At 39.9% G+C, this 24,601-nt stretch overlaps 2 protein-coding genes across 4 annotated transcripts in view; one reads left to right on the forward strand and one right to left on the reverse strand.

The window, feature by feature from the left end:
* The window catches only part of TBC1D9 (TBC1 domain family member 9), a 45,719-nt gene extending 36,530 nt beyond the window's left edge, over positions 1–9,189 (forward strand). Inside the window, exons 16-21 of one of the 3 annotated variants that reach the window (XM_068188024.1) lie at positions 70–310; positions 3,427–3,492; positions 4,740–4,826; positions 5,709–5,783; positions 5,923–6,023; positions 6,968–9,189. In XM_068188024.1, coding sequence (XP_068044125.1) covers positions 70–310; positions 3,427–3,492; positions 4,740–4,826; positions 5,709–5,783; positions 5,923–6,023; positions 6,968–7,690 — 1,293 coding nt within the window. In that variant the 3' untranslated portion in view covers positions 7,691–9,189. Of the gene's footprint in view, positions 1–69; positions 311–3,426; positions 3,493–4,739; positions 4,827–5,708; positions 5,784–5,831; positions 5,873–5,922; positions 6,024–6,967 lie in introns of those variants that run through there. The other 2 variants (XM_068188025.1, XM_068188027.1) reach the window with 2 other exon arrangements.
* A 7,156-nt stretch (positions 9,190–16,345) lies between these two features.
* Positions 16,346–23,903, reverse strand: ELMOD2 (ELMO domain containing 2). Its single transcript, XM_068188038.1, has 8 exons — positions 23,716–23,903; positions 22,541–22,569; positions 21,860–21,954; positions 20,972–21,101; positions 19,992–20,125; positions 19,351–19,419; positions 18,116–18,249; positions 16,346–17,751 (listed from the first exon to the last, which is right to left on the reverse strand). The coding sequence occupies exons 1-8, from the start codon at positions 23,858–23,860 to the stop codon at positions 17,594–17,596; spliced, it is 894 nt and encodes a 297-aa protein (XP_068044139.1). The 5' UTR covers positions 23,861–23,903; the 3' UTR covers positions 16,346–17,593.
* Between the last annotated feature and the right edge of the window lie 698 nt (positions 23,904–24,601).

The raw sequence follows: 24,601 nt of genomic DNA on the forward strand, positions 1-24,601 counted from the left end.
TTTGTCATGGAGAGCAATGAATTGTTTATAGAGGTGCTGACAATCTCATGGTGTTTACCTTCTGTTTAGGCAGAACACCTGACGAGCTGCTACTGGGGAGGAAACAGCAACGCCACGGAGCGGCACGACCCCAGCCTGCCTTACCTGGAGCAGTACCGCATTGACTTTGAGCAGTTCAAGGGCATGTTTGCCCTCCTCTTCCCCTGGGCCTGTGGAACTCACTCAGATACATTGGCTGCCCGCTTGTTCAGGCTTCTGGATGAAAATGGAGATCTGCTCATCAACTTCCGTGAATTCGTCTCTGGACTAAGTAAGAAGGATCCGCGGCATTTTCAAACTAATGTGGCAAAGCAGTTTGTTTCTGTTCAGCTCGTTTTATCTTGCCTGTGACAGTGGTTCCCTTTGGGGTTTAGACTGGTTTAGTAGGTGAGTGTACATTAGCCAGTGGTGTATTACACTGGGAAAAGTACAACACATGAACAGATCCGTTAGGATCCGAGGATTTTACCGACTGCTAACTCTCAACACAAAAATTAACTGCAATACGGGTGCTTAATGGTGTATTTCCCCTTGGCATAGTTAAGTGTGAGGTACTACCTCTGTTGCTTCTGAAATCAGTAACCAAAACTGCAGAGAGCAGTTTGGAAGTCCCTGAAAAGGAGAAAGTGAAGGTGCAGGTCAGAGAGGGAGGCTGAATATTTTTAGACTTGAAGAAGTAACATTTCAGGACATGAAAGTCGACGTTGCAAGCCCCAGGATTAACATGTGGAAGCAAAGACAAGGCAGAAGCCGGCCACTCCTTTTTTAAATATAGCTGGAGTTGTTTGCTGTAAGTGACCAACATCCCACCATCTACCATGTGTCATTTCATGGCAATGTGGAGTTTCCTCCAGCTCTGCATTTTTATTCCTTCTGAGAGTGAAAATGTTGCCCAGTCTGGCTTTCAGCAACTCTTTGTTACCATTATGTTTAAGCATTAGGGCTCCAAATGCAGCCTTGCATTAAAACCTCTGTACAAAAGTTTTGAGAGTAGCACAGTGTTGAGAGTAGCACCTGTTCTCTTGTAAGTGCAAAATAGCTGTGAAGGTAAAACTGGCTGCATGCCTCCCCTTCACACCACCCAAAAAAATCCCAGTGCTTCCTGTGATGCAGTGATTTGTATTTGAGGTGCTGTTCCAGGTACCACTCAGTGGCCTTTTGAGGAATTAGCTACTCTTCCAGTTTACAGGATGCTGTTAGTAACAGTCAACCAGCTATTGATTGAGACACGATGTTTGGGAACCAGTAATGAGTAATAAGAACTAGGGCTAGTATTGAGCACTGTGAACAGAAATAAATGTAAAATGCACAAATGTGGCTATAAGCCAACACGACTGAACTAAAATCTTCAATGGGCAAAACAATCAAAAATGCTCATTCTGAAATCTTGTATTTTTCAGAAACTAAGCCCACTGTGGTGTAATTTGGAAACCTTCTTTTTTTCTTCCCCTAAAAAGTAAATCAACCCTGCTGACACCCTTTTTTGTTGACAAGCACATGAGTAGTAGGAAGGACAACACAGTCAACAAAAGAACAATGGACATGTTTGAGTATATTTCACCATGCCCCAGGACTTTTAATAATTCCATTGTCTCTACCACAAATAGCTCAAGAACCTCCTACTTCAGGTGCCTCTAGGGCCTCAGCTGAGCAAAGATGGAATAACCTGGTGTATTCCTTATATTTACTCTGTGCCCTGTTGCAATAATATAGTTCAAATACAGGAGTGGTTTGCCCAATGAATTGTGCTGCTCAGAAGAGGTTTTCAACCTTGGTTAGGAGCTCGTTGGGTTATTCACTCTTGACAGAGCCCACCTGCACTCCTGTAACACACTGGATTATAGCATGACAGTTGTTGACTGCACATCCAAGTAAGCTGCAGAGATCTCTACATGGATTCCAAGTGGCCTCCTGCCTCCCATCAGGTTTTTGCAGTACTCCCTTGCCAGAGTACACAGCCCTCCCACTTCTCCAGTGGCTGCTGCTGACTGCAGTACTTGTCACAGCCTCCTGTCGAAGTCAGCACCATGAAAGCTGTGTCTTGCAAGGACTACTTGAGTGTAAATTTGTTTGGTGGGGTTTTTTTGGGTTTTTTTTTTTTTTTTTTTTTTGCAAACAGGGTTTTTTCAACCACAGAATGCAGGAGCATTCGCCAAGCCTTTCAGGGGCGGGATCACCTCTCTTGACTTGCTGATGCAATGCTCTTCCTAATTTTGAGCAAAAAGGAAAAGGGACACATTAGGAGGAAGGAAAAGTGTGCACCAGGAAGCACATACAGATTTATTGTAGTTATGGAGCTTTTTCAGTTCTCTTCAAATCTGGGAACAGAGAGAGCAGCAAGCCTACACGTGTCACCCTGTGCCCTGAATCCTATTTTGCAGTTCCCTGTTGATGGAAGATGCAGAAGTACAGCCCATTCTGTCCTTTGATTATGTCATGTTGCCTTTACCAGAAGAGAATGCGTTATCTGCATGGTGTGATACAACAGACAGGAACATAATGAGGTTTTGTGCTTAAAAAAAGGACCATGTTGAAAGCAAAATGGCTAATGTAGATGTGCTCAACTTTTTGGCATAACATCTGTATTTATTGGAGTGTTAAGCTTTACAAGAGACTGTGATTGTTAGTACTTGCCACACCACACTCTGTAGTTTGCAAAGCAGAGGTAAGTTGACACAGTCACCTGTAAGGTAAAATAAATCTCTGCACAATCTAATTAATAAAAATTAATTCATTTATTTATGGATGGCATGTCACAACAAGTGAGATTTATGAAAAAGTCTGATTATCAGTTATTTTGTTACTTTAAAATTAACTACTATCCATTTAATTCATTGGAAGGAGGGGGCTTCAACAGACCTCTTGGATTTCATACAGCTAATTCTAGTGTAGTCCAGAAACAAATAGGGGTTGATGTGAAAAAATCACTAGCCCATGGCTAAGCTATGATAAATATTCTTTATTTGAATTTCTTTCTTTTTTTTTTTTTTTTTTGTAAATATCTTACTGCTCTGAGACATGTGATGTTGTTATTAGATCCTCATATCAGAAAGTCTGAAGTCCACACAAAAAAGGTTTTGTTAAGTTCCAGCTGGAGGCCTTTCTGAGCGAAAATGCCATAATCATAGATAGAGATTTATGAAATAGGCATTTAATAAAGGACCCAAGATTGAAGTACAAAATTCAGGGTAGATTTGTCTGTGTTCTCTTACTGTTTTTACTGTATGTTCTTAGAAGTCGAGTGACTGCCTTATGATCTTGAGCTTTAAACGGATACAGTACTTCCCAGAGTGAATGTAGCAGCTTCTAAACCAAAATATTGTGGCTATAACAAATAAAATGGCACAGAATGCTGACTAGTAATGTACTGCATGTAATGTTTTTTAGGTGCAGCATGCCATGGAGATCTTACAGAGAAGCTGAAGCTACTGTATAAAATGCATGTTTTGCCTGGTAAGTGATGTTAAAATAGCTCTTGTTTTCATGAGAACAGGAATTTAGAGCAGAGTTGTTTATGACTGGCTTTCCCAATTAAAAATTAATTTGTGGGAATTATTGGAGCTGTTTATGCAGCAGTAAAATAAGGAAGCTTCTACTCTAACCAGACAGATTTGGAAAGTCTGAAAGCACCCTCACAGCCTTTAATTGCTCCCTCCACAAACATATAAATATCTCTTGCCTGTTAAGCTGGGGTTGGTGATATCCTCCAGACATAAATCCAGTGTTCTTCAACACATGTTACCATAATGCACTCTGTTTAAGACTTTGAAAATTAAGCTGGTTTGAAATGTTCCTGCATGTCCTGGCTCCTCATTTCTGTCCCTAGGCTTTCTCCTTGGTTTCCCCTCTGAGCTGACACAACTGTTTGCAGAGGGAAGCTCCAGATCGTTTCATAGATGTGTTTTCCAGGAAGCTGTACAAACCTGGACTCAGCTAAGTGAGAGAAGCAGTTCAGGGTGGAGAGGGGATGAAAACACCTCAGAACAGTTCTGAAAATTCTATACTGGAGCTTTGTCCTCTCTGGCTTGTCACGCACATGCCATAAAGAACCTACTGCTGTCCCTACTGAACCTGCACTTTGAGAACATGGCTACTGCTTGGGTAGTTTAATTCTTGTGTATATTTACATGCTGTGGTAAACATATCTAGAAACTTTGAGAGGACATTCACCTTTGTATGCTTTGAACATTGGTGATTGCTCCCAGCTGGTTTTGCTTGGAGGTAGGCTTGAGTGATTCAGTAATTTAAATGGGAAAAAAAACCTTAAAATACTTTCTTGAAATACTTTAAATTAAAAAAGAAATTGAACTATTACCAAAAAAATACCTGCTTTTAAGAATGCAGCTTCTCACATTTGGGGACTGGCACGCTCATACCAAATGATGACAGATTGTTTCCAAGTAGGAAAGAGAGCAAACCCTGCTTAGGACACACTGAGCTACACAGAAGAAAGTAATGGAAGTAGGCATGGGAAGATGGGTAAGCCAGTCTCTGGAAGCAAACAGCTCCTTGTCAGTATTGGATGTTGGGAATGAAACAATTCAGTTGTTCATCTCCTGTGAGTTAAAAAGAGATGATTCCTAGCCCATCACACTCTCTTACTTCCAGAAACTGACATTCTAAATGTATCAATGGAAATATCTTTCAGTTTTTAATTAAAGGGTGACAATTTAATGAAAGAATCTTACTGTGTTGCTTAGATCCATCCCCTGAGCAAGAAGAGCCAGACTCTGCTTTTGAAGCTACTCAGTACTTTTTTGAGGACATCACACCAGACTGTACACATGGTAGGCATCTTTTGTCTCAGGCATGAGAAGATGTGGCAATGCATTTCAATCAGCATGAGCTATTTTTTAAGTGGATTAAACTTTGTTAGCAAAGAATTCTCTGTAAAAAGAAGTATGAAGCATTGGTATATGTGTTGATATCTTGAGAGGTGCAGGCATGTGTACACTCAAGAGTCCCCCTGAATTGTTCATTGCAGAAGTACTTGCAGAAAAATGCCGTAAGTGTGTCATAGTAGCAGTAATTTTGTGGAGAATGAAATAAATAGATTGGCTTTCAAGATGTATTTGGATCAGAACTTAAAATATTCTAAAACACTGAGAGCAAAAGATACATCAAGATGTAGTTCAGTGGTTTGAAATCTTACATGCCCTAACAAGAGCCAGCGTCTCTTCACTGCTGCTTTAATTGGCTTTCTCTTTCTTGTGATACTTGATGTGAAGTCTCTTTTTGATTCAAGAAAAATATAACCCATCCTTCAGGTTATAAGTGGAAGGAAAGTTTTTTGAAAATACAGGTAAGAGTTAATAGTCTAGAAATGGCAATTTCAAGTCCTGAGAGGCAAAAGAAGATGCACTAGTATAATCACCAAACATGTATCATGCTTGGTGTGTTGTGTTAGCATGGGTTAATCATTGTTACTATGTGGACAAAATCTAAGGTTGTCCCAGCCTAAGTAGTGATACTATAAATTAAATGGAATTTTTGGGCAAGTTTAAGAGTAAGCAAAAATCATAATTTATTTCTGTATTTTTTACTCTGCTTTTTTGCAGAGTTTGTAAATATTTGTAAACATTTTGTTATTTTGCATTGTACACGTGAAAACAATGTCTGTATCTAAACCCACACTGATCTCTCTCTCCCCCTGCCCCTCCACTTCCTAGTTGTTGGCCTAGACAGCAGGAACAAACATGGAGTAGATGATGGGTTTGTTACAGTGAGTCTGAAAACAGACAAAGGTATGCTTGGTGTCTCCATGTGAGTTACATCTTTCACTTCATTTAAAGATGCTCCTTTTGAAAATGGGGAATAAGGGTGATAATTTGAGGTTTCTTCATGGACTTTTTCCTCCATCTCTGGGTAATTTGTTGGTAATAGGCAAGAAGAGCTCACAAGAGAATCGAAATTACCTGAGAATGTGGAGCCAAGAGAATAAATCCAAAGGAAAAAACACAAAGGACTTACCCAAGCTGAATCAGGTACTTCTACTGCCACATATTTTTCATTAAATTTAAACTTTCTTTACATATCTATAAACATACAATGTATTAACACTGAACAAAGGTTTTATTTTGAGCAGATACTTTTTTGCCAGAGTAGCAGTCAGCTGATTGTGGAAGTTTATTGTTTACAAAATACTTTAACTGGCATTCAGCTCCCAAAATATCCCATAAATGAGATACACACATACAGGAATGGTAAAACATACTATTTTGATCTCTAGACAAAGGATGTGACACTGAGTATCACCAGCCAGCTCTTAATGTCTGATAAACATAACCTGAAAGTAGTATTTTATGTTTGTAATTTGTACTGCTAGTCCCAATCCTCTCAGATCCACAGCTGCTGAGGAGGAGGAGACCCATTGGGATGGGATAGCTGTTTCCTCCAGAGCATGTAGGGAAGGTTTATTTCCTGTAGAACAATGATTCTTACTTCAGGTAGCCCTGAGCAAATCTTCCCATCTGATTTATCCGTTCTGGATTTCAAAAGGCTTGTATCCAGCTAAGTTACTCCTGTCAGCTAAGGAGTGCTGCAGGTCTTCATTTTTCATTACTTCTCATCAGTTTTAGCAAACCCTTAGTTTTACTTAGCATCGTTTCTACAAGAAAATCCACCAAAATGAATGCAAAGTGTCTCACTGCTCACCCTCTGTTGCCCTCCTCTGGCTGCAGAGAAATGTATTTGCGATATGTTGGACAAAACATCCAATAATTTATTCTAAATACCTTTGAGAGATGCAACATATCTGACTGCCCAGTCATAGAAAATGCTTCCTAGACTGCACCTGGATTATTTCAAATTTCACTTTAGTCACATAACTCTTGTGTCCTGCCTCAATCGGAGACTTTTAAAACTGATTTGGAAGATGTCAGCATGATTTTTTCCTGCTCTTGTTAATGTTCCCTCCCCCTGTGTTTAGGGGCAGTTCATTGAGCTGTGCAAGACAATGTACAACATGTTCAGCGAAGACCCCAACGAGCAGGACCTGTACCATGCTACAGCTGCCGTGACAAGCTTGCTCCTGGAGATCGGGGAGGTTGGGAAGCTCTTCAGCGTGCAGCCGCCCAATGACACAGACAGCAGCAACAACTGCAGCAAAGCCATTCAGAGCGAGCTGTTCCAGAAGAAGGAGCACCATCAGTACCCCCTGGAACAGCACAAGGCATTCCGGGGCAGCCTTGTGGCCAGTGAGGAGGAGGCCGCTGGCACCGACAGTGTCTTGGGCATGCAGATGGAAGACATCAAGCTGGAAGACTCTTCTCCTAGGGACAACGGAGCCTGTTCTTCCATGCTCATTTCCGATGATGACACGAAAGACGACAGTTCCATGTCCTCCTACTCGGTGCTGAGTGCAGGCTCACACGAGGAGGAGAAGCTGCACTGCGAGGACATCGGGGAAGACACGGTTCTGGTGCGGAGCAACCACACCCCTGCCCTGCGCAGGAGCACGAGCATTGACAGGGACTGGGCCATCACCTTTGAACAATTTTTAGCCTCCCTTCTGACTGAGCCAGCGCTGGTCAGGTATTTTGACAAGCCTGTGTCCATGATGGCTAGGATTACTAATGCTAAAAACATCAGGATGAGGGGTAAACCGATAACCTCAGCCAGTGACTATGAAATCTCTACTATGTCGGGATAAAAGGCAATCGGGATTTTTATTTAATTTTTTCTTTTTATTCTCTATTTATTAGTACCTGGCAGAGGAATTGGTATTTTCAAAACATAGTTGTTTTCACTAATGTGAAAATGTTGGGGTGCAAACATAACTATCTTCAAGTATAATCACTCTTTCTGTGGGAAATGTTACACATGCAAATTTTATTCAAAATACAGAAAAAAAAATGCTTGTCAGTGAAGTGTGTGTATTATTAATATTGCTGTCAGTGTATAATGGTAAAGATTAGTTCTTAATTTCTAAATGTAAACCTAATGCAAATATTTATGAGCATTTTTAAAATAGACATATACAGAGATCTGATACTTGGGGGGGAAAAAAAAAACAAAATGGGAAGAACATAAAATTTAAAGGGACACTGTCAACCTGAAAAGGACCTCCGGTGAAAATAAGCTCCAGGCAACATCCTCGAAGCATAATTTTATTTCATATAATTTTTTTCCAAAGAGGCTTTGAATGTATGCTTTGATTTTACTTTTCTGAATATATGAAAGATCACTTCAGTGACACCTGCCTGGCTCCTAACTTCCTCTGCCTGAGAGTGGTATGCTCAAGTGAAAGTGAGAGGGTCATCCCAACCTAGCTGCCACATCAGGCAAATGTGGATAAATGTGGTGGTTTCTGCCCATTTGCCTTTCCCTGGGTTCAGCAGAGAGAAAGCCCTTTCCCAGCTGGGGTCACCAAAGGAAGATGTCCAGCATGACCCTGCCCAGGGCTGTATTCCTAAACCAGGGGACTTGGAAGCTTTGCTGGTGTTCTCCAAAGACAGTGTATGCAGGTCCCAGAACAGATTGGTAGAGTCTCTTTTCAAAATTTGAAGTCTGTTTTTAAAAGCTTAGGGGAAAAAAGTATATATGTATCTGCTTCTAAGGCTGGATTTACAGCAAATATAGCTTAGTTCTTAAAACTAACCTTTACCACCAACCTATTATATCCTTGTTAGATTAAGAAAATAAAGCCTGTATTGCATAAGTCTTTATTTACTACAGTGTAAAGCAGCAGTAATGAAAAAAAATCTGCAAGATAATGTAACTGAATGTTTAAATCTTACTGAGAACACTGTCACTTTATATGAAATGAATAGTATCCTGTATTGACTTACTGAATAATATGTTAAAATGAAAACTGGAGCACCTGCACTTTGAATCCTTGCTTTTTTTATACAGGTATTTGGGATTTTTTTTTTTTTTTAGATTTTGTTAGCTGTTTTTTAATTCATATTTGTTTGTTTCAGGATCATGCCTACATACCTAATCTTTATTTGCTGTTTTGAGAATATTTTCTGTAGAATACTGTTGATTTTTATACTCCTGTACAATACTGCATCCACGTAACTTGCAGATTTTTTTAGCACAAGCTATGTTTAATTCTTTTGTTTTAAAAGAATGCTTTTAAACTGTCAGATTAAGTGGTTTTTAACCACAAATAGGTAATGTGAACAAATAAAGTACACTCTGCACAGATTTGATTTTTAACTATTAAAGTCATGCTAGAGGGAAAATGTGGTGGTTGTGCTTTATTACACAGGCAAATGTTAGTATGTCTGCTGGTAGCAGTATGAAAAAGTACTGTAGCCTTTCTGCTGTGACTGTGGATGGGTTTACATATGTATTAAATAATGATGTTAATCTGAAGCCATAATCGCCATTTTGAATGCTACTACTTTGTTTTAATTTCAGATGCCAGGGCCAGAGTGAGGTTCTTTATTACAGTGTCTGGCAGCTGAATAAGCTGTCATGGAAGTCTTCAGCACTAACAATTAACATCCTTAAGTAGACTACTGACCTTTTTAAGTTTGCAGCTCCCTAAAATATTTCTCTTTAAGGTGTCTGTTATGTTAAAGTGAACTTAAGCCTATCAGCAAGCTTACACAAACCCCTAGGGACACAGAGGACACAGCTCCAAAACATTTTTCTTTTAAGAGCTTGTCAGCTTTGTTCCCACCCCACCCACATGGCAGGGGATGCAATGGTTGACAAGAATTATTTTGCTCTTTGGGCTCCTGTAACAAGAAGAGGCATCCATAAGTGGCTCTCTGGTGTAAGGTGAGCCAATTTACAAGGCAACTTTTTTTTGTTTTGCTCTAGTAGCCTTCCTTACCCTCCTGATCACTTCAGCAAAGCTCCCAGGTATGAGCCAGGTCCTCTTTAAAAATGGCATTGCTATAGGTAGCAGCCAGGTGAGCTTATCTTTTCCAGGTTTGTTTGGATGAGGCTGCTCACTTGATCAGGACCACCTGGAAGTTGCCTATTTGATGACAAGATCTGCTGTGCCCTGTTCTTTAGTAGCAGTGTGGGAGCTGGTGAACAGAAAGCTACACAAGAATTCAGCTGACCAGCGTACCATGGTGTGAAACTTTTGGGGAAAATGTAAGTATTTTTAAAGGCTTATTGTATGTGTAGGTGTGCTACACAGAAAGTGAGTAGGACTTCAGAAGTACCTATGTCTTGTGCTTTTTGTGCTTGGAAATGCAATCTATTTATTCTGTGAATTGTAGAGTTCACTTAGTTGGGGCTGCTATTTTTACAGCTTTTTTGTAGGTTATTTTATGTAGAACTGCCACTACTAAAAAAAAAGAACTTGAGAAGAATATTTCTTTATGGCTTTTCTTCCAGCCTGTGTTTTAGCTTAGTCAGAAGCTGTTAACACCTGGAAGTTCTGTGGTACTTACCTCCTTCATTGTAGCATCTTGCAGCTCCTGAGTTCTAGGTGTTACAGCTGAGGATTGAGACTTGCAAACATTTGTGTTATATGAGTTGTGTAACACAGACAAGAAGTTCATTATGTGATGTATTAAACCTACTGGAAAAATGACATCAAAACTGTTGCAAAGAGAAAAGCACTTTATGAGTTCTTACACAATGGTTCTGGAGCTTCTGTTACAGTAGAAGTCAGGGGTTGTGTCATAAATGCAGATGGTGGAGGCTGGTGTGGGGTATACGGTGTGGTACATAAGAACTGTGGGAGAGAACAGGAGCAGCTTGGGTCAGGAAAAAACTGCTTTTGCTTGGAAGGCTGTGCAGCCAGGTCTGGCACCTGCTAGGTACTCTGCAAACTTCTGGAGGAGGGCCTGTCAGAGGGCCTTCATTACTAACCTTTAATTTTGCAGCATCAGAATGGAACTGTGGTAACTGGGTTTGCCAGCAGTAGCTGCCATGCAGTAACTGACAAAAAAGCATCAGGAAGAGTTTTAATTTCATCAGAATACTTACAGCAACACAACAAAGCTGCTGCATAAACACTGAATCTACAGCTTGTTTGAATGTGGAAGCAGTAGGTCAGAGAAGGCTGTCCCAGTGTATTAAAGGCAGGGAGAACAGCTTAACGAGTTTGGGTGGCACGTGCCCTGGTGAATCCCAGTGCTGCTGCTCTGCAAACTTCTGGCATCCATGTAGTGCACGGTCTGCTCCAGGTCTTGGTAATCCAGTAACAAGGAATGCTGTAGCTAGAAGACACCTTTTACCAGAAATTAGGTATTAACAGTAAAAAGTAGTTGATGTGTTGTACCCATTTTGGTAAGAAACATGGACTAGTTGAGCATAGAGCAAAACATTTTGAAGAAATGAGAAAATACTGAGGAATTGTGTATGAGTTGGTCGGTCAGCTTAGCCTTTGTCAGAGTGTGCCACGGTAGTTCGCTTGGTTAGTCTATGAGGTTCCAGTGTTCCTTCAAATCCTGGTGTCAACTCCTGGTGCTGAGGGAAAAGACTGGTCTGTGACTTGAGCTCACCAGTTTAGCTGAGCAGGAGTGTTATGGTGAGACTGAAAGTGAAGCAGTTGTATCTATTACTGAGCTTTATCCTGTCGTTGGAAAAAACATTCCTTCTGTGATATTTCTGTTTCTTTCAACTAGAAGATAGCCTTGAGTCAAGTGTTACATAGTTCAAGCTGCAATTGTGACTTAACATTATTGTTTAAATGCAGGCAGCCACCAAGCCCCAGGCACCCACTCTCTCCCTCCCCCACCAGTAAGATGAGGGAGTGAATTGGAAGGGTAAAAGCAAGAAAACCCATGAGTTGAGATAGTTTAACAGGGAAAGTAGAAGCCACACACACAAGCAAAGCAAAACAAGGAATGAATTCCCTGCTTTCCCATGGGCAGGCAGCTGTTCATCCATTTCCAGGGCCCCATCACATGTGAAGACAAACGCCATCACTCCAAATGTGCCCCCTTTCCCTCTTCTCCTCACTTTATACAGTGAGCATGATGTCACATGGTCTGGAATATCCCTTTGGTCAGTTGGGCTTACCTGTCCGGGCTGGGTCTCCTCCCACCTTCCCAGGCACCCTCAGCTTCCTCACCAGTGTGACAGCACAAAAACCAGAAAAGGCTTTGGCTCTGTGTAAGCCCTGCTCAGCAATAACAAAAACATCTGTTATCTGTACCCTATGTTGAGTACAAATCCAAAACACAGCCCCATAGCAGCCTCTGGGAAGAAAATGAAATCTAGCCCAGCCAAAACTGCCACAATTTAACATGCTGATTTATTCAATAGCAAAGCCAAAAATTGGCCTGACAGCAAATAATAAGAAAAATGTGGCAGTGAACATTACACTAGAAAATGGTTAATATTAGAAAATTGCAATATGTGCTGATAGCAGCAGCATCGCTGTGCAAGAGTGGCTCAGAGCTGGAAATACAAGCTGTGAAATACAGCTTAGTCAGTCTTAAGAGCAGTGCAAGATGTTCCTGATAAATGGTGGCAGATATCTCAAAAGTATGTCACTTTCAGAAGACAATTAAGATTTGGTTCTTCTCTTTCCTGTGGTACTCGAGATCTCAGTTTAAATTTCCTGAATAGCTGCTTGCTTGTCCTATTTTCTAAAATAACACATTTGCATAACTGATCAACTTGACATTTGGAGTTTGGAGGACTGTGATGTTCCTGTAGTGGCAGGGCCTGTTCTGTGCTTTTGCAGAAATAAAAAAACACTATGGGTGAGAACTTGTAGTTCTCATGGAATGGCACTTCAGTACATTAATAGAAGCATTTGTTCTTCAGAATTCAGGAAGAGAAATAAAGGCTGCCTGAGAGATACAAATAAACTAAAAAAACCCGATTAAATTATTTAACATAGCTTGTATGAAAGTATGCCAGAAGATACAGAGTCTGAAAAAAAAAAAACAAACCAGCAACACTTGAGGGTTTCTATCTCCAGAGTGGTTCTCCAGCTTTTAAATTTTGTTCCTCCTGAGCAAAAATGCTCAGATTTTGATTGGCCTCTGAGAGTTAACTTCCAGGTCCTTCAAATAAAGTAATTGTTGTGGGGTTTTTTGGGAGTTTGGGTTTGGTAGGGGCTTTTTTTGTGTTGTGGATTTTTAAAAAAAAAATTGCTTTTTTTTTTTTTTAAAGCTTGAGACAGAGCTTCTTTTCAAGTGAAGATTTTACAAGCAATTGAAATGAAGCAGTAATAAACCCCTACCACTTGCAGCAGAGTACAGTATCCCATCTACATAAAAGGATCGAGAACCAAGGACGTCTTGGCAAGCTGCAGGTGAGTTAGGAGGATGGGGGAAAGAAAAAAGTAGGATAAAGCTTTCACTCATATCCCAGTGCAGGTGCATGAAACTGAAAATTGTTACATTTTCTAGCAGGCCAAAGACACAACTGTTGACAGTATTTTGGACTAACCCATTCTTTATTTGCTACCATTGTAAACATCTCTATTACACAGACATCACAGTATACATTATTGCTTTTATATTGTGGTAAACAGGAATTCCTTTTAGTATGCAGCTATCTAAGCACAATGTCATAAGAAGAAACTGCCCATAAGTTTTCTTGGGCTGGGTTGTTCTTAATTCCCTAGAGAAAGACAGTATCTAGACTGGCACAAGAAACATCAGCCCAAAGACGGGTCACCGTGGTGCTACAGCAACACAAACAGAGTGACAGAAGGAAACCACAGGCTACATCTTCACCACACATCACTAGCAGTATTGTCAAGGATACTGACCGCTCAACTCCCACCTAACTAAACACAAACTTTTTCATCATAATACCTAAAAAAATGGCTAAGTAATTTCATTTGTGAAATTTTATTTAAACTAGGACGGAAAACCTGGAAAACTAATGGAGCTGTGTGTGTGTGTGTTTAATTTTTGTTGCATTTTTGTTTTGTTTTTCAAAGACTGAAAGTCTGAAACTATTTACCTGGGATGTTTAAATTGGCCCCTTTTACTATTGCCCTTTAGGACAAAATGCCCTATTCTTTCCATGGCTGTATCAGATGACTGAAACAAGTTTACAAAAATTGTTTCTTTCTTCCTATGTAGCACTGTCTTCAGATGGTTTTCTAATCAAGTTAGTTACTTCTGAAACAATATGTTTACTTAGTGAAAGACTAGATTTTTACATTTGCTTGTAGTAAACTTTTGCTTATCTCCAGATTAATTTGTTCATAGAGTGGCACCATGTTTCAAGCATACACTAAACAACAAAAGTGAAAGTAGTTTGTTAAACACTTGCTACAGGAACAACAGCAAATTTAGGAAACCACCTTGTCTCCAGTTTAAAATTTTTTAATACTATTGCATACAAGTGTTCACATAGTGAATGTTTTAAAGAGGCAGCAAGTTAGAAAACAGACAGCACTTGCAAGTTCTAGTAAGATCATATGTATTTAAAACATGATGGATAATAAATAATTTACTGAGTTTTTAAGACTCTTAGAATAACCTGTGAGCAACAAATTCTGATGTTCAAGATGATATCAACTTGCAGAAAAGTGGCCTACCTCCATTTCCAGTCTTCCATATCCTTAGGATTGTCACCTTACAACAGAGCTAGCATAAAATACCACTGACTAGTAAAGCCTTGCTCTTGCCTTCTCTAAACACAATTTTACCCATTTCAATACATTTTCTAGCTACCACCATAATACAGTTAACCTACCAAGGGTGCAAACAGGGACAGCCAGTATTAGTCTACATATAGTGAGCGACTCCTAGACAGGATTACTGGGGTAGTGGGTCATACAAAACCACATGCAAATTCTAACTGTTTCCTGGGAAGGTGCACTGGAGCCTAACATAAACATTGACCTTAATTACTACATGCAAACTAATGTATTCCCTTATGTCTCACTCATCTGATGTCTGGGTTTACTGCTACAGTTTACTTCCCAGATCACCCATTGATTTAAGAAGAAAAAAAACTAGCAAAGATGCATCTTATTAAAAGCCTGAACTACATTTGACTCTAAAACATCTCAGGTGTGTGATAGGAACCCTGAGACTCTATGGTTGAGCTTTAGAAGCCTCAGCCATAGTTAAATGTCAGTCTCCCAGTGAACAAGGAGCCCAGTGAAAGTTTCAGTGCTGGAAAGACAAGCGTGTAGATTGCTTTTGCAACTGTTGGGGAAAAAAAAAGAAAAAAAAGCTTGCAGACGTAACTCAGGGGAGCCTTTAGAGATGGCTCCAACGATTTTGTAACTAGCTGGCAGGCAGTAGATGAAAACAAATAGCATCTCCTTTGCTGCTGCTGCCAAACATAATTGGGATCACTTCTGGAATTCAAAAAGTCAGTCATGTGTTGCTTGCAAAGGAGATCTACAAGCAGTGGAGAAAGGTACTAATGAAGACAAGCTCAACGGAAGATCGGGCTAGAAAGTAACCAGTTGGGTCACTTTCCACTTCCTTCCTGGGATTTCTGGCATGTCCAGGGTCTGCAAAGCTCAGAGAAACAGAGCTGCACCACAGGACCTGAATCCCAGAATGCTCTCCACAGGACCTCAGCTCCTTCATTGGCGAGTATTCCAGGATCCATGTACAGGGGAGTCGCAAAAGAACTGGGCATCCCATAGTCAGTTTGGATCTAATCTCAGTTCAGCTGTTCAGTTAACAAGCCAGGGCAAACCATAAATACTCTCCCTGTGTACAACCCCACAGTGCTGGTTTTGTTGTTGTTGTTTTTGGGTTTTTTTAATATTGGTAGAACAGCATCAACCCAACAGAGGTGAGACTGAACCCTTCCACACCCTGAATACAGTTTGTCTGACTCTTGTTTGTACTCGTTTGTACCTAAGGTATCATAAAAAGAAAACAGAACTGTGTTACCTCATACACATGTACTGTGTACCCTGATCAGGAGCTTCCCCACAAGCAAGAGATCCTTGCATTTAAGGGATCAAGAGCAAACAACAAGTCACTACTGACATAATACAGGATCACAGAATTACTGGGGTGAGAAGGGACCTCTGGGGATCACCAAATCCCATCCCCTGCCTAAACAGGGCCCCTCAAAGGAGGCTACGTCCAGCTGGGTTTTGATGATCTCCAAGAAATGCAGTATTAGATATTATATTTCATATTTATGTCGTGTAATAACACTCATTTAAACGGGGGGTTGTCTTTTCTTTTTTTTTTCCTTTTTTTCCCTCATGCTTCCATTCATTGTGTTCAATGCTTATATTCTTCAGGAATCTCTTCTGGAGTAGTCATTGACTAGAAATTAATTAGTTTACCTGAGATGATTAAAAAATATATGAAAGCTTGTATCAACATACACATTTTGTGCCACTGTGCCCTATTTAGGTATAAGGTGAAAGAAATCTTTCTCAAATTACTCAAGTTTCTAAGGCTGTGATCTAGGTAGAAGAATCAAAATAAACAGCTGATTGAAAACAGCAGAAGGCACTTATTTAATAGAAGGTCTTAGAAAACAAAGTGATGGTCATACCAAATCCATTTAAAGTTGCTCTAAGCAATAATTAAGTCACAATACAGACATGAAGTTCTAACTATTAGATTGTCTGAGGATGGCGAGACTAAGGAACACATCAAAGTTGCATCCCTTCCATAGAAAATACATCTTTTTTAGACTTGTACTCAGATGTGAAGTTATTTTTACAAAAGAAGGATTGCAGCTGCAATAAAGGGTGGGTTTTTTTAATTTACAAAAGGGCTAAAGTAAATCTGTTGTACCTCCCACTAAGAATACCCCCTTAGCTGCTAAAAGAAAGGGCTGACAACAGATTCTGAGTCAATCATCCTCATCATTTGAAGTCAGATTAGAAAGAATCAGAAGTTTTTACAACAGGAATACTTTTAGAAAGAGTAGCTTTAGCCTGAGGATCTTATCCGCACGCTGATGACTTGTGGTTCTTTTTGTTTGTTTGCAAACTAAACTTGTTCCAAGCATAGGAACTAGCTGGTAGAAATCCACAGACAAACTTCCTTTCCAGAAGTAATTTCTAGTAAGTACTAGAATACAAGTTAAGTACAGTATGTTGATGGATTAAGCCTCTTTTCCAAAATTATAAACAAATAATACATCTCCTTTGAGGACCTCTTAATTACAAAGAAATTTAACATTGTTGACTGAATTTTAATGACATATAAAGGAACAAGAACACAAAAAATCTAAAACCACAATAATTTCCACTAAAAGCTGAACTTCAACCGTTACGTTAAAAGGTTGTAATTTAAATTCAAATTTGAAAAGCGGAATTTAAACTGTCTTTTAAAAGACCATTAACAGTCAAACCCATTAATAGAAAATATGGTGCAGCATAAATACCTGCTTCATGTTTCTGCACCAAGAAAGTATAAAAGAAAATGTAAAAGTAAGCAATCCAGAGGTTCTTGAGATTTGTGGGTTGTTTTTTGTGTTGGTTTGTTGGTTGAGTTTTGTTTCACTTCCTTTTCAAAACGCTGCCCTTTGGAGAATAGCATTAAAATACCTGTAAACAGAGGTTGATTGTCCAAGCTTTCTTAACTGAATTTTGCTAATTTTCTTTTTTTTTTTAATGTTAAAAAAAAAAAAAAAAGTTCTGTTATTAGACAGTTTTTGGTGAAACACACAAAATTTCCATCCAAATGCATCACTCAATTTTTAATACAGAACCTCATATACTGCAGAGGAATTAAGGTTTCTTTGTATCTTGTAAGGTCAGTACCACACTGTAATCCAGTAGAAGTCCCTTAATTTTTTCATGGAATTTCTCTCTGTACTTGTTGAAGTGCATAATGCTTTCTGGTTCCTCTTCAAACCAGAACTTGTCAAACTCATAAACTAGATAACCTGTGAAGAAAATAAAATACAGCCAGTCCTAGAGTGATCCTTTAGACTCTCTTCAACCCCTTACAACAAGAACTGTCCCATCCTGATCTACAGCAAGCTTTTGGATGCTGTAATAATAAATTAAAAAATAAATCTGCAAATACTGAGTTTTCAGACAGGAGTATCTAAAATATAGAAAGCCACAGAAATTATCCTTAAATGTACATTTCTGCAGCACAATGTTTAAGCAGTAGGTGCGTTTCCAATACCTGATGCAGAAGACAAACAGCTTGCTCTGGCTAATGAGAAGAGTGGAAGTGCACTCTAAAGAGCCCAAACTATGTTGTGGCCTACCCTGAGTACTAGAGCAGCTGTAGATACTTACAGTAAAACTGATGGAAGTGCTCCATCTGTGGCAACCCAGAGACCCTGTTGTAGAGATGACCCTTTAAAGCACCGTTCTTGAGCAAGCTGTATGCCATCTCTGTCAGATTGATCCCAACTATGGCATAGGAGTACCTGCAACACAAATCATGGGTTTACATTATGGACTGAAAGACTTAAAAGGTTCCTTGGCACACTCTGCTTTAGGATAGCTGTGATAGTCCAAATTTTTCCTGTAATACTTGATGAGCTGATTCCAAGCTACAGACCATTCCCTGGTGCATCCAACCACGTAAAAGTTATTGTAATGTTGAGATGGCAAAGCTAATCAACACTGACTTCAACTTACTCATTTGAAATCCTGAGATCTGCTGGAATATTAAAAGTTGGATGTAAAAAACATTGTTGCAGTGTAAATGGAATGGCTATTTCAACCTGTTATTCAAGCTGAAAGAATCTGGTTTTCTGTTGCATGGTATAAAAAGTATTATAATAGAAATTCTTGTTTGTGGAGGAAGAAAAAGTAAAAAATAATTAATTTGTGCCAATTATATCCTTATGTAATTGAGCAAAAAGTCTTATATATCCTGTTCATGACAGAGTTGCACAGGGTAATGTTATTTACAATCAAAGTCATGAAGGGCTCCTGTTTTTTGGTAGGTCATCAAGTTAACTAGGGGCTAGATGGATCAGATTATTATATCTGACTGGTTTGAGAGTATATTCCCCTGTAAAATTAGCTAAATGCTTAAATATGCAAAGTTTTCGAGAATAAATTTAAAGTTGGACAACCAACTGCCTGATTGTTAATACTTATTACAGAGCAGAAACCTAGAGGGGAAAAAAGGACCCTAAGAGGTAATCTATACTATCCCAACATAGGATCAGTAAGAAGATGAAAAACAAGTATGAATTTCTACATCTAATCTAAGTCTACTATAACTACAACTAACTACGACGTTAAAGGCATTTACTGTATTAAATAAAGATGATATTTTGCAACATTTTTGCCCCAACAAATCTATTCTGAAAAAAAAAAATCTGCACTTAGTTCCCAGCTAGAAATTGCTTTCTGTGTTTGGTTTCTCACACCTTTCTGTTTTGACCATTTTTCCATTCTTTAATGGAAAAAGCCCATGTGTATTTTTTCCCCTTTATTTTCTGGACACACGTTTAGCAGTCTTCACGTAAGTTTTTAGATATAAGCAGCCAGAAAAAATTCTAGAGGTTACTTACCCCAGCTTTGGGTGATTTGACCGAGAAAGGATTTGACGAGCTTCATTGGTGTAATGTTTACTAAAATACCTGTCAGTGTAAAATATTATTTTGAATTCTTCAGAAAAAAAAAAAAATACTGTGTTCATGTCAACATTAAAATCTGTAGTTTTAAACTAAAGGTGTAAGTGGAAAATTGCAGAAAATGAAAACCAAGGAAAAGGTAGCAAAGTAAATTATATTCAGCATCAACTAATACTGTAAAAAAAACCCAAAACATTGTGATCTGGACATCAAGTATGAAGTTCAACCTAGTCCAAACGTTAGCTTAGCAAAGATATGTAAACTTGTCTATTTTTCATTACAGTAGGAATTTTTACATTCAGGACTTTTTAAAGCTTTTGACAAGTTAGGTACAACCTACCAGCTCTATCCTAAGGCAACAAAGAAATAAGGTGTCTTGAACAAATTTCTGTCCATTCCCTCACTTCTTGTCCTTACCCAACCACATCACATGGTTACAATGTGCAGCCACTAAAAATGCTGAACATACTACTTTCTATTTGCTTCTAATCAGTTTTTATTAGAAATAGCATTAACTAGAGAAAACACAGATCCTGAAAATTAGTTACAGAAAGAATGAAATACTTCTTTTCACTTACACCAGATTCACTAAGCCCAGCAGCCCCATTCCTCTGAAGTCTGTTTTGGGATCTTCGCCTTGGAAGCCAATGTCGCACCACTGTTTGCTGATTCTGGCCTTCAGATTCTCGTGAGGCATCAGCAAATTCCAGAGCTGCACAAACATACTTCCATGTTATACTGCTCAAGTATTCCAAGTCACATAATTCAGAACACTTGCTGCTACACACTAGGAACCATTCACCAGGGAACAGGGTACAATCTGCATGCTGCTCTTCTCTGTTAGTGGCGATCTGGAGTCTGCTGCAATGGCTCACTTTAGCAATTATGGAAGTTATTACGTTTAACATTAAATGTGGTAATTTCCCTTCACAGACAAAGATGCTGTATGAATACCAAAGAAACAAAGACTTGTTTCACCTCAGAAATTAATTTATGCATCACTTTTGTAATAGGACAGCTGTAAACTGAAATACAAATTCTCAGTGAATACTCATTTAACATGTCAGTGTTGGGGCTTCCATAGCAAGCTGAGATAATTATGAAGGGCTAAGAAAACAGATTTTAACTTCCAGCATCAAACTATCTTTCTTGGCGTTGACTGGGATACAGCAGTAAGAAAAAATTAGTGTCTTTTTTATTTAGTAATTAGTAGTTTACAAAGTTAGATGTGTGCATAAGCTTATAAATCTTTTTAGTAGTGATTCTTCAGTGACACATCACAAACCTATTTTTCTACATATATATTGTTGTTATATCTGGTTTCACACAAAGTAACTCCATTGCAAGTAATTCTAGTTTATTTATTTTTTTTTTCTTTGAGGTTTTATTTTAATGTGTCATTTCTGTAGTCTGCAGTTCTGCTTTGCAGTCTGGAAGTAGAAAAGAGCTTTAAACAGGCCAGCTGGTAAGAATGCTACCAATAAATTCTTTTAAGGTGTTGGACTTGGAGGGGAAAAAACCCAAAGAAACAGCACATGTATTTTAAAAATTATTTCACCTCAATTAACTGTTCCTCGTGTTCTTCATTTTCTGAATCATACGGGACCTTCCTTAGGTTTTCCACATTCAAATACAGTTTTTTATAACCTGATATCTGTAGCAAGGATATATGCAAATTTGTCTTAAACCTGAAATAATAACAAAACACCATAGAGAAGTTTTTAAATAGGCCTACTTAGCCGTAAATTATAGCTTGAATTACCACATAAGACCTTTCCTATGTTAAAGCAATGTAAACAGCAGAATTAGGAAGTGCTTCATGTGTATCTTTACAAACTACAGCATACTGGTTAAGTACATACTTTAACAGCTTTACATACTTAACATCTTTAGCATCATTAAACGTCTCTAGCTGATTCCAGTAATGCAGTCAGACTCTATTACCTCCAATTATGGGGGGAAAAAAAAGCTAAAATCTGTTATGATACAAAACTCCACGTATCACCGAACCCCAAACCTTTTGTAAGGTACCTTCACCTACCCCCAAACTTTTTGTAAGTCTTACATACAAAAAAAAAAAAAAATTTGATTATTTCCTGTCACTCACTAATTACTTGTGCAGATGAATGCAAACATAAATCAGGCATCGCTATATTCTCTCAAATATATCTAAGGAATTATATAGTTCTTGTAATCAACCTATGCAATGATCATACTGGTTAGAAATGTGGAGTAACAGAAGGGACTTGCAAAACAGACATACAACAATGCCAAATCCTCATGAATTAAGCTTTGCAATTGATTTTCTAGAAGTGGTGAGAACATAACCACACCTCATTTTCAGATTTCATTCCAAATACTTGCGTTGAGTCTGAATATTGCATCAGGTTAAGCAACTGGAAGAACATGCAAACAAGTGAGAACAGAGAGAGGTTTCCAAACCCACCTTGTGTCCTTCTGTTCAATCCTCTTTGCTTTCATTACGTCTCTGACACACTTCTCCACTTCAGCTTCTTCAACATGTACAGCATTTCTTAAAACCTAGGCAGTTAACACAGTAAAGGACTTCATGAGGAATGAAGATATAATCTATTATTGTTGCTCAGCTTCTGTATATCTGTTGTGTGTCTTATTTACTGTAAGAGGAAAAGGGTCAGTTTAAGGCAGTCGCTTACTGGCTCAAACCGCACATAAAAGATATCAATAATTACATGAAAGCATGATTTGTACTTTGTCAGGCTGTGAACAACAATGTTCACATAGGAGTTGCATAAATAATAAATACAAAGCTGGAGAGTTGCTTGGTCTAGGTTCTTGTTTGCTTTCAGCTGCTGAATTGAAATATGTTCTTCCTAATCCAACTGAAACAAGTGCAGCCAAGAAAATGCTTCAGAATTAGGAGACAGGTAGCTATCAAAGCTGAGATTTCATTGAAATAAACGTTTGAAGGGACATGGGATTATTTTTGAGAAACTTTATCACACAACACAAAATTCCAAGTTTTCTTCTCTCTGTCCTTTACTCCTCCTCAGCTTGCCCCTCTCAAAAAGTAAATGCATGGGTTATTTTTCTGGGATCTGTCTCTGAAAAAAGATTTTATTACAGTTTCATCTCTAGTATCTCTTACCTTATTTTTTGATGATTCCAGTGAATGTTCTGTAATGTGGAAAAAAAGTAGATTTCACTGTTAAATTGAACTGTTTTAAATAAATGTCAGTAAGTGTTCTTGAGTATATAAGTATTATAACATTTTACATCCCTTTTATAAATGTAATAAAAAATTAATCAATCTTAAAATGAACAGTTTATCAGTAAGAGAATGTCTTAATTTACATAGATCTTTTTATAACTCTTCAGTACAATGCTGAAAGTAGATCTGGATTTTTTAAAGCATCAATTACATGTACAAAACAAAGACAAATTTGAAAAGGCATCAGGAGAGAAATACATCAATTATATTGATATTTTCCTGTTCTCAGACATTATTTCATGGTTATTGCTGAAGCATAAGGAAGTACAGTCACTTCTGCAATTTACTGTAAAACCACTAAAGTGTTCAGCAGTTTCTTGAATTCCGCATCAAGCAGAATCATAAGTTAAATCACTCTTCCTTCCTCACCTCCAAAAAAAATGCATTTATGTCTATTCAATGTGGTTTTTTTTAGTAAAGGAAGGTAAAAGCATATATACAAAGTGATGGGAAGACTCTGGGGGAGAAGGTATGATTCACTTTTTGATGACACTAGAATTTCCTTAGTAAGCAGACAAGGAAGCTAGTTCTGGCATTGATTTAGACTCCTCATAGGATAGCTGGGATGAAAAGAAGAGTGAAAATACAATTCTGGGGATGCATGCCAGGTACTGGTTTCCAGCTCCTGGAAAGCAAGAGGCTCAGGGGGGACTTGATCGCTCCCTACAACCACTGGAAAGCAGACTGTGGACAGGAGGGGGTCGATCCCTTCTCCCAGGTAACCAGCGACAGGAGGAGAGGAAACGTCCTCAGGTTGTGCCAGGGGAGGTTTAGGCTGGACATGAGGGAAAATGTCATCAGCGAAAGGCTTGTCAAGCACTGAACGGGCGGCCCAGGTCAGCTGCTCAGCCACCACCATTCCCGGAGAGATTTCAACGATGTGTGGATGCGGCACTGGGAGACACGGTTTAGCGCTAGGTTTGGCGGTGCTGGGTGAATGGCTGGAATCGATGATGACGGAGGTCTTTCCCACGCCGAAGGACCCTGTGACTGCTGCCGTACCCGGCGCTTCCGAGGCCATCTCGCGGCCCCGGCCCCGGCCCCTCCATTACCTACGCTCAGCGTCCGAGGCGCGCCCGCCTCCGCGCCGCACAGGAGGCGCTGCAGCTCGCACTTGCCCGTCAGCAGCCGCAGGATCCACTTCAGCCAGAACCGAAAGTAGTTGCTGTACAGGAACCCCCAGACCTGCGCCCACATCTTCCGCGGGCGGCGGCCCCGCGCCGGCGGGGCCCGACTCCGGCCCGGCCCCGGGCGCTGCTCCCGCCCGCGCCCCTCGCGGCCGGGCCGCCGCGGCCCCTCAGAGCACGGCGGGGAGCGAGCGGGGCCCGGCCGCCCCCCGCGTCCCGCCGGAAGCCGGCTCCCGACCTGGAAGCGATCGCGGGCACGGGACGCGGCGGAAGTGCCGGCTGGGGAGAGGCTTCCCTTTCCCGGGGGCACTTACCGGCCTCGGGCGCTCCTGCTCCCTCGCCCGCTCGCCTCCTGCTCCGCCGGGCCGGGCAGCGCTGTCGCCGCTGCCCGCAAAAACCGGACTGACCGCCCGGTGTGCAACAAGCCGGTAGTGAGAGACACTCAGGAGTATCTGAGTACTGAGAGACATCGAGTATCTGTTTCAGAGTTGCACAACCCTGGGTGGTTAATCCACAGATAAACCACAGATGAAGCGCTCCAACTATCAGAACTGTTTTCTGTTTTAGCAAACAAAGGGATTGGTGTTCATTGGCTACAAGTTACACAGTTCTCCTACTGATCCGTGTTCTGTCTTCTGCTGGTCAATGGTTCTCTCACCTCTCGTGCTAATTAACCCCGTGCTCAGTCTCTCTCCTTTGTGGCCGGTGGGTTTCTGTGTCGCTGCTCTGTGAGCTGGTCGGGATCTGCCCCTGCCGGAATTGCCTGTTACCCACTGGGAGCCGATTTCAGCACAGTTACTGAGCTGTCTTC

This window comes from Anomalospiza imberbis, chromosome 4 (genome assembly GCF_031753505.1).
Source record: "Anomalospiza imberbis isolate Cuckoo-Finch-1a 21T00152 chromosome 4, ASM3175350v1, whole genome shotgun sequence".
NCBI classification, from domain to species: domain Eukaryota; kingdom Metazoa; phylum Chordata; class Aves; order Passeriformes; family Viduidae; genus Anomalospiza; species Anomalospiza imberbis.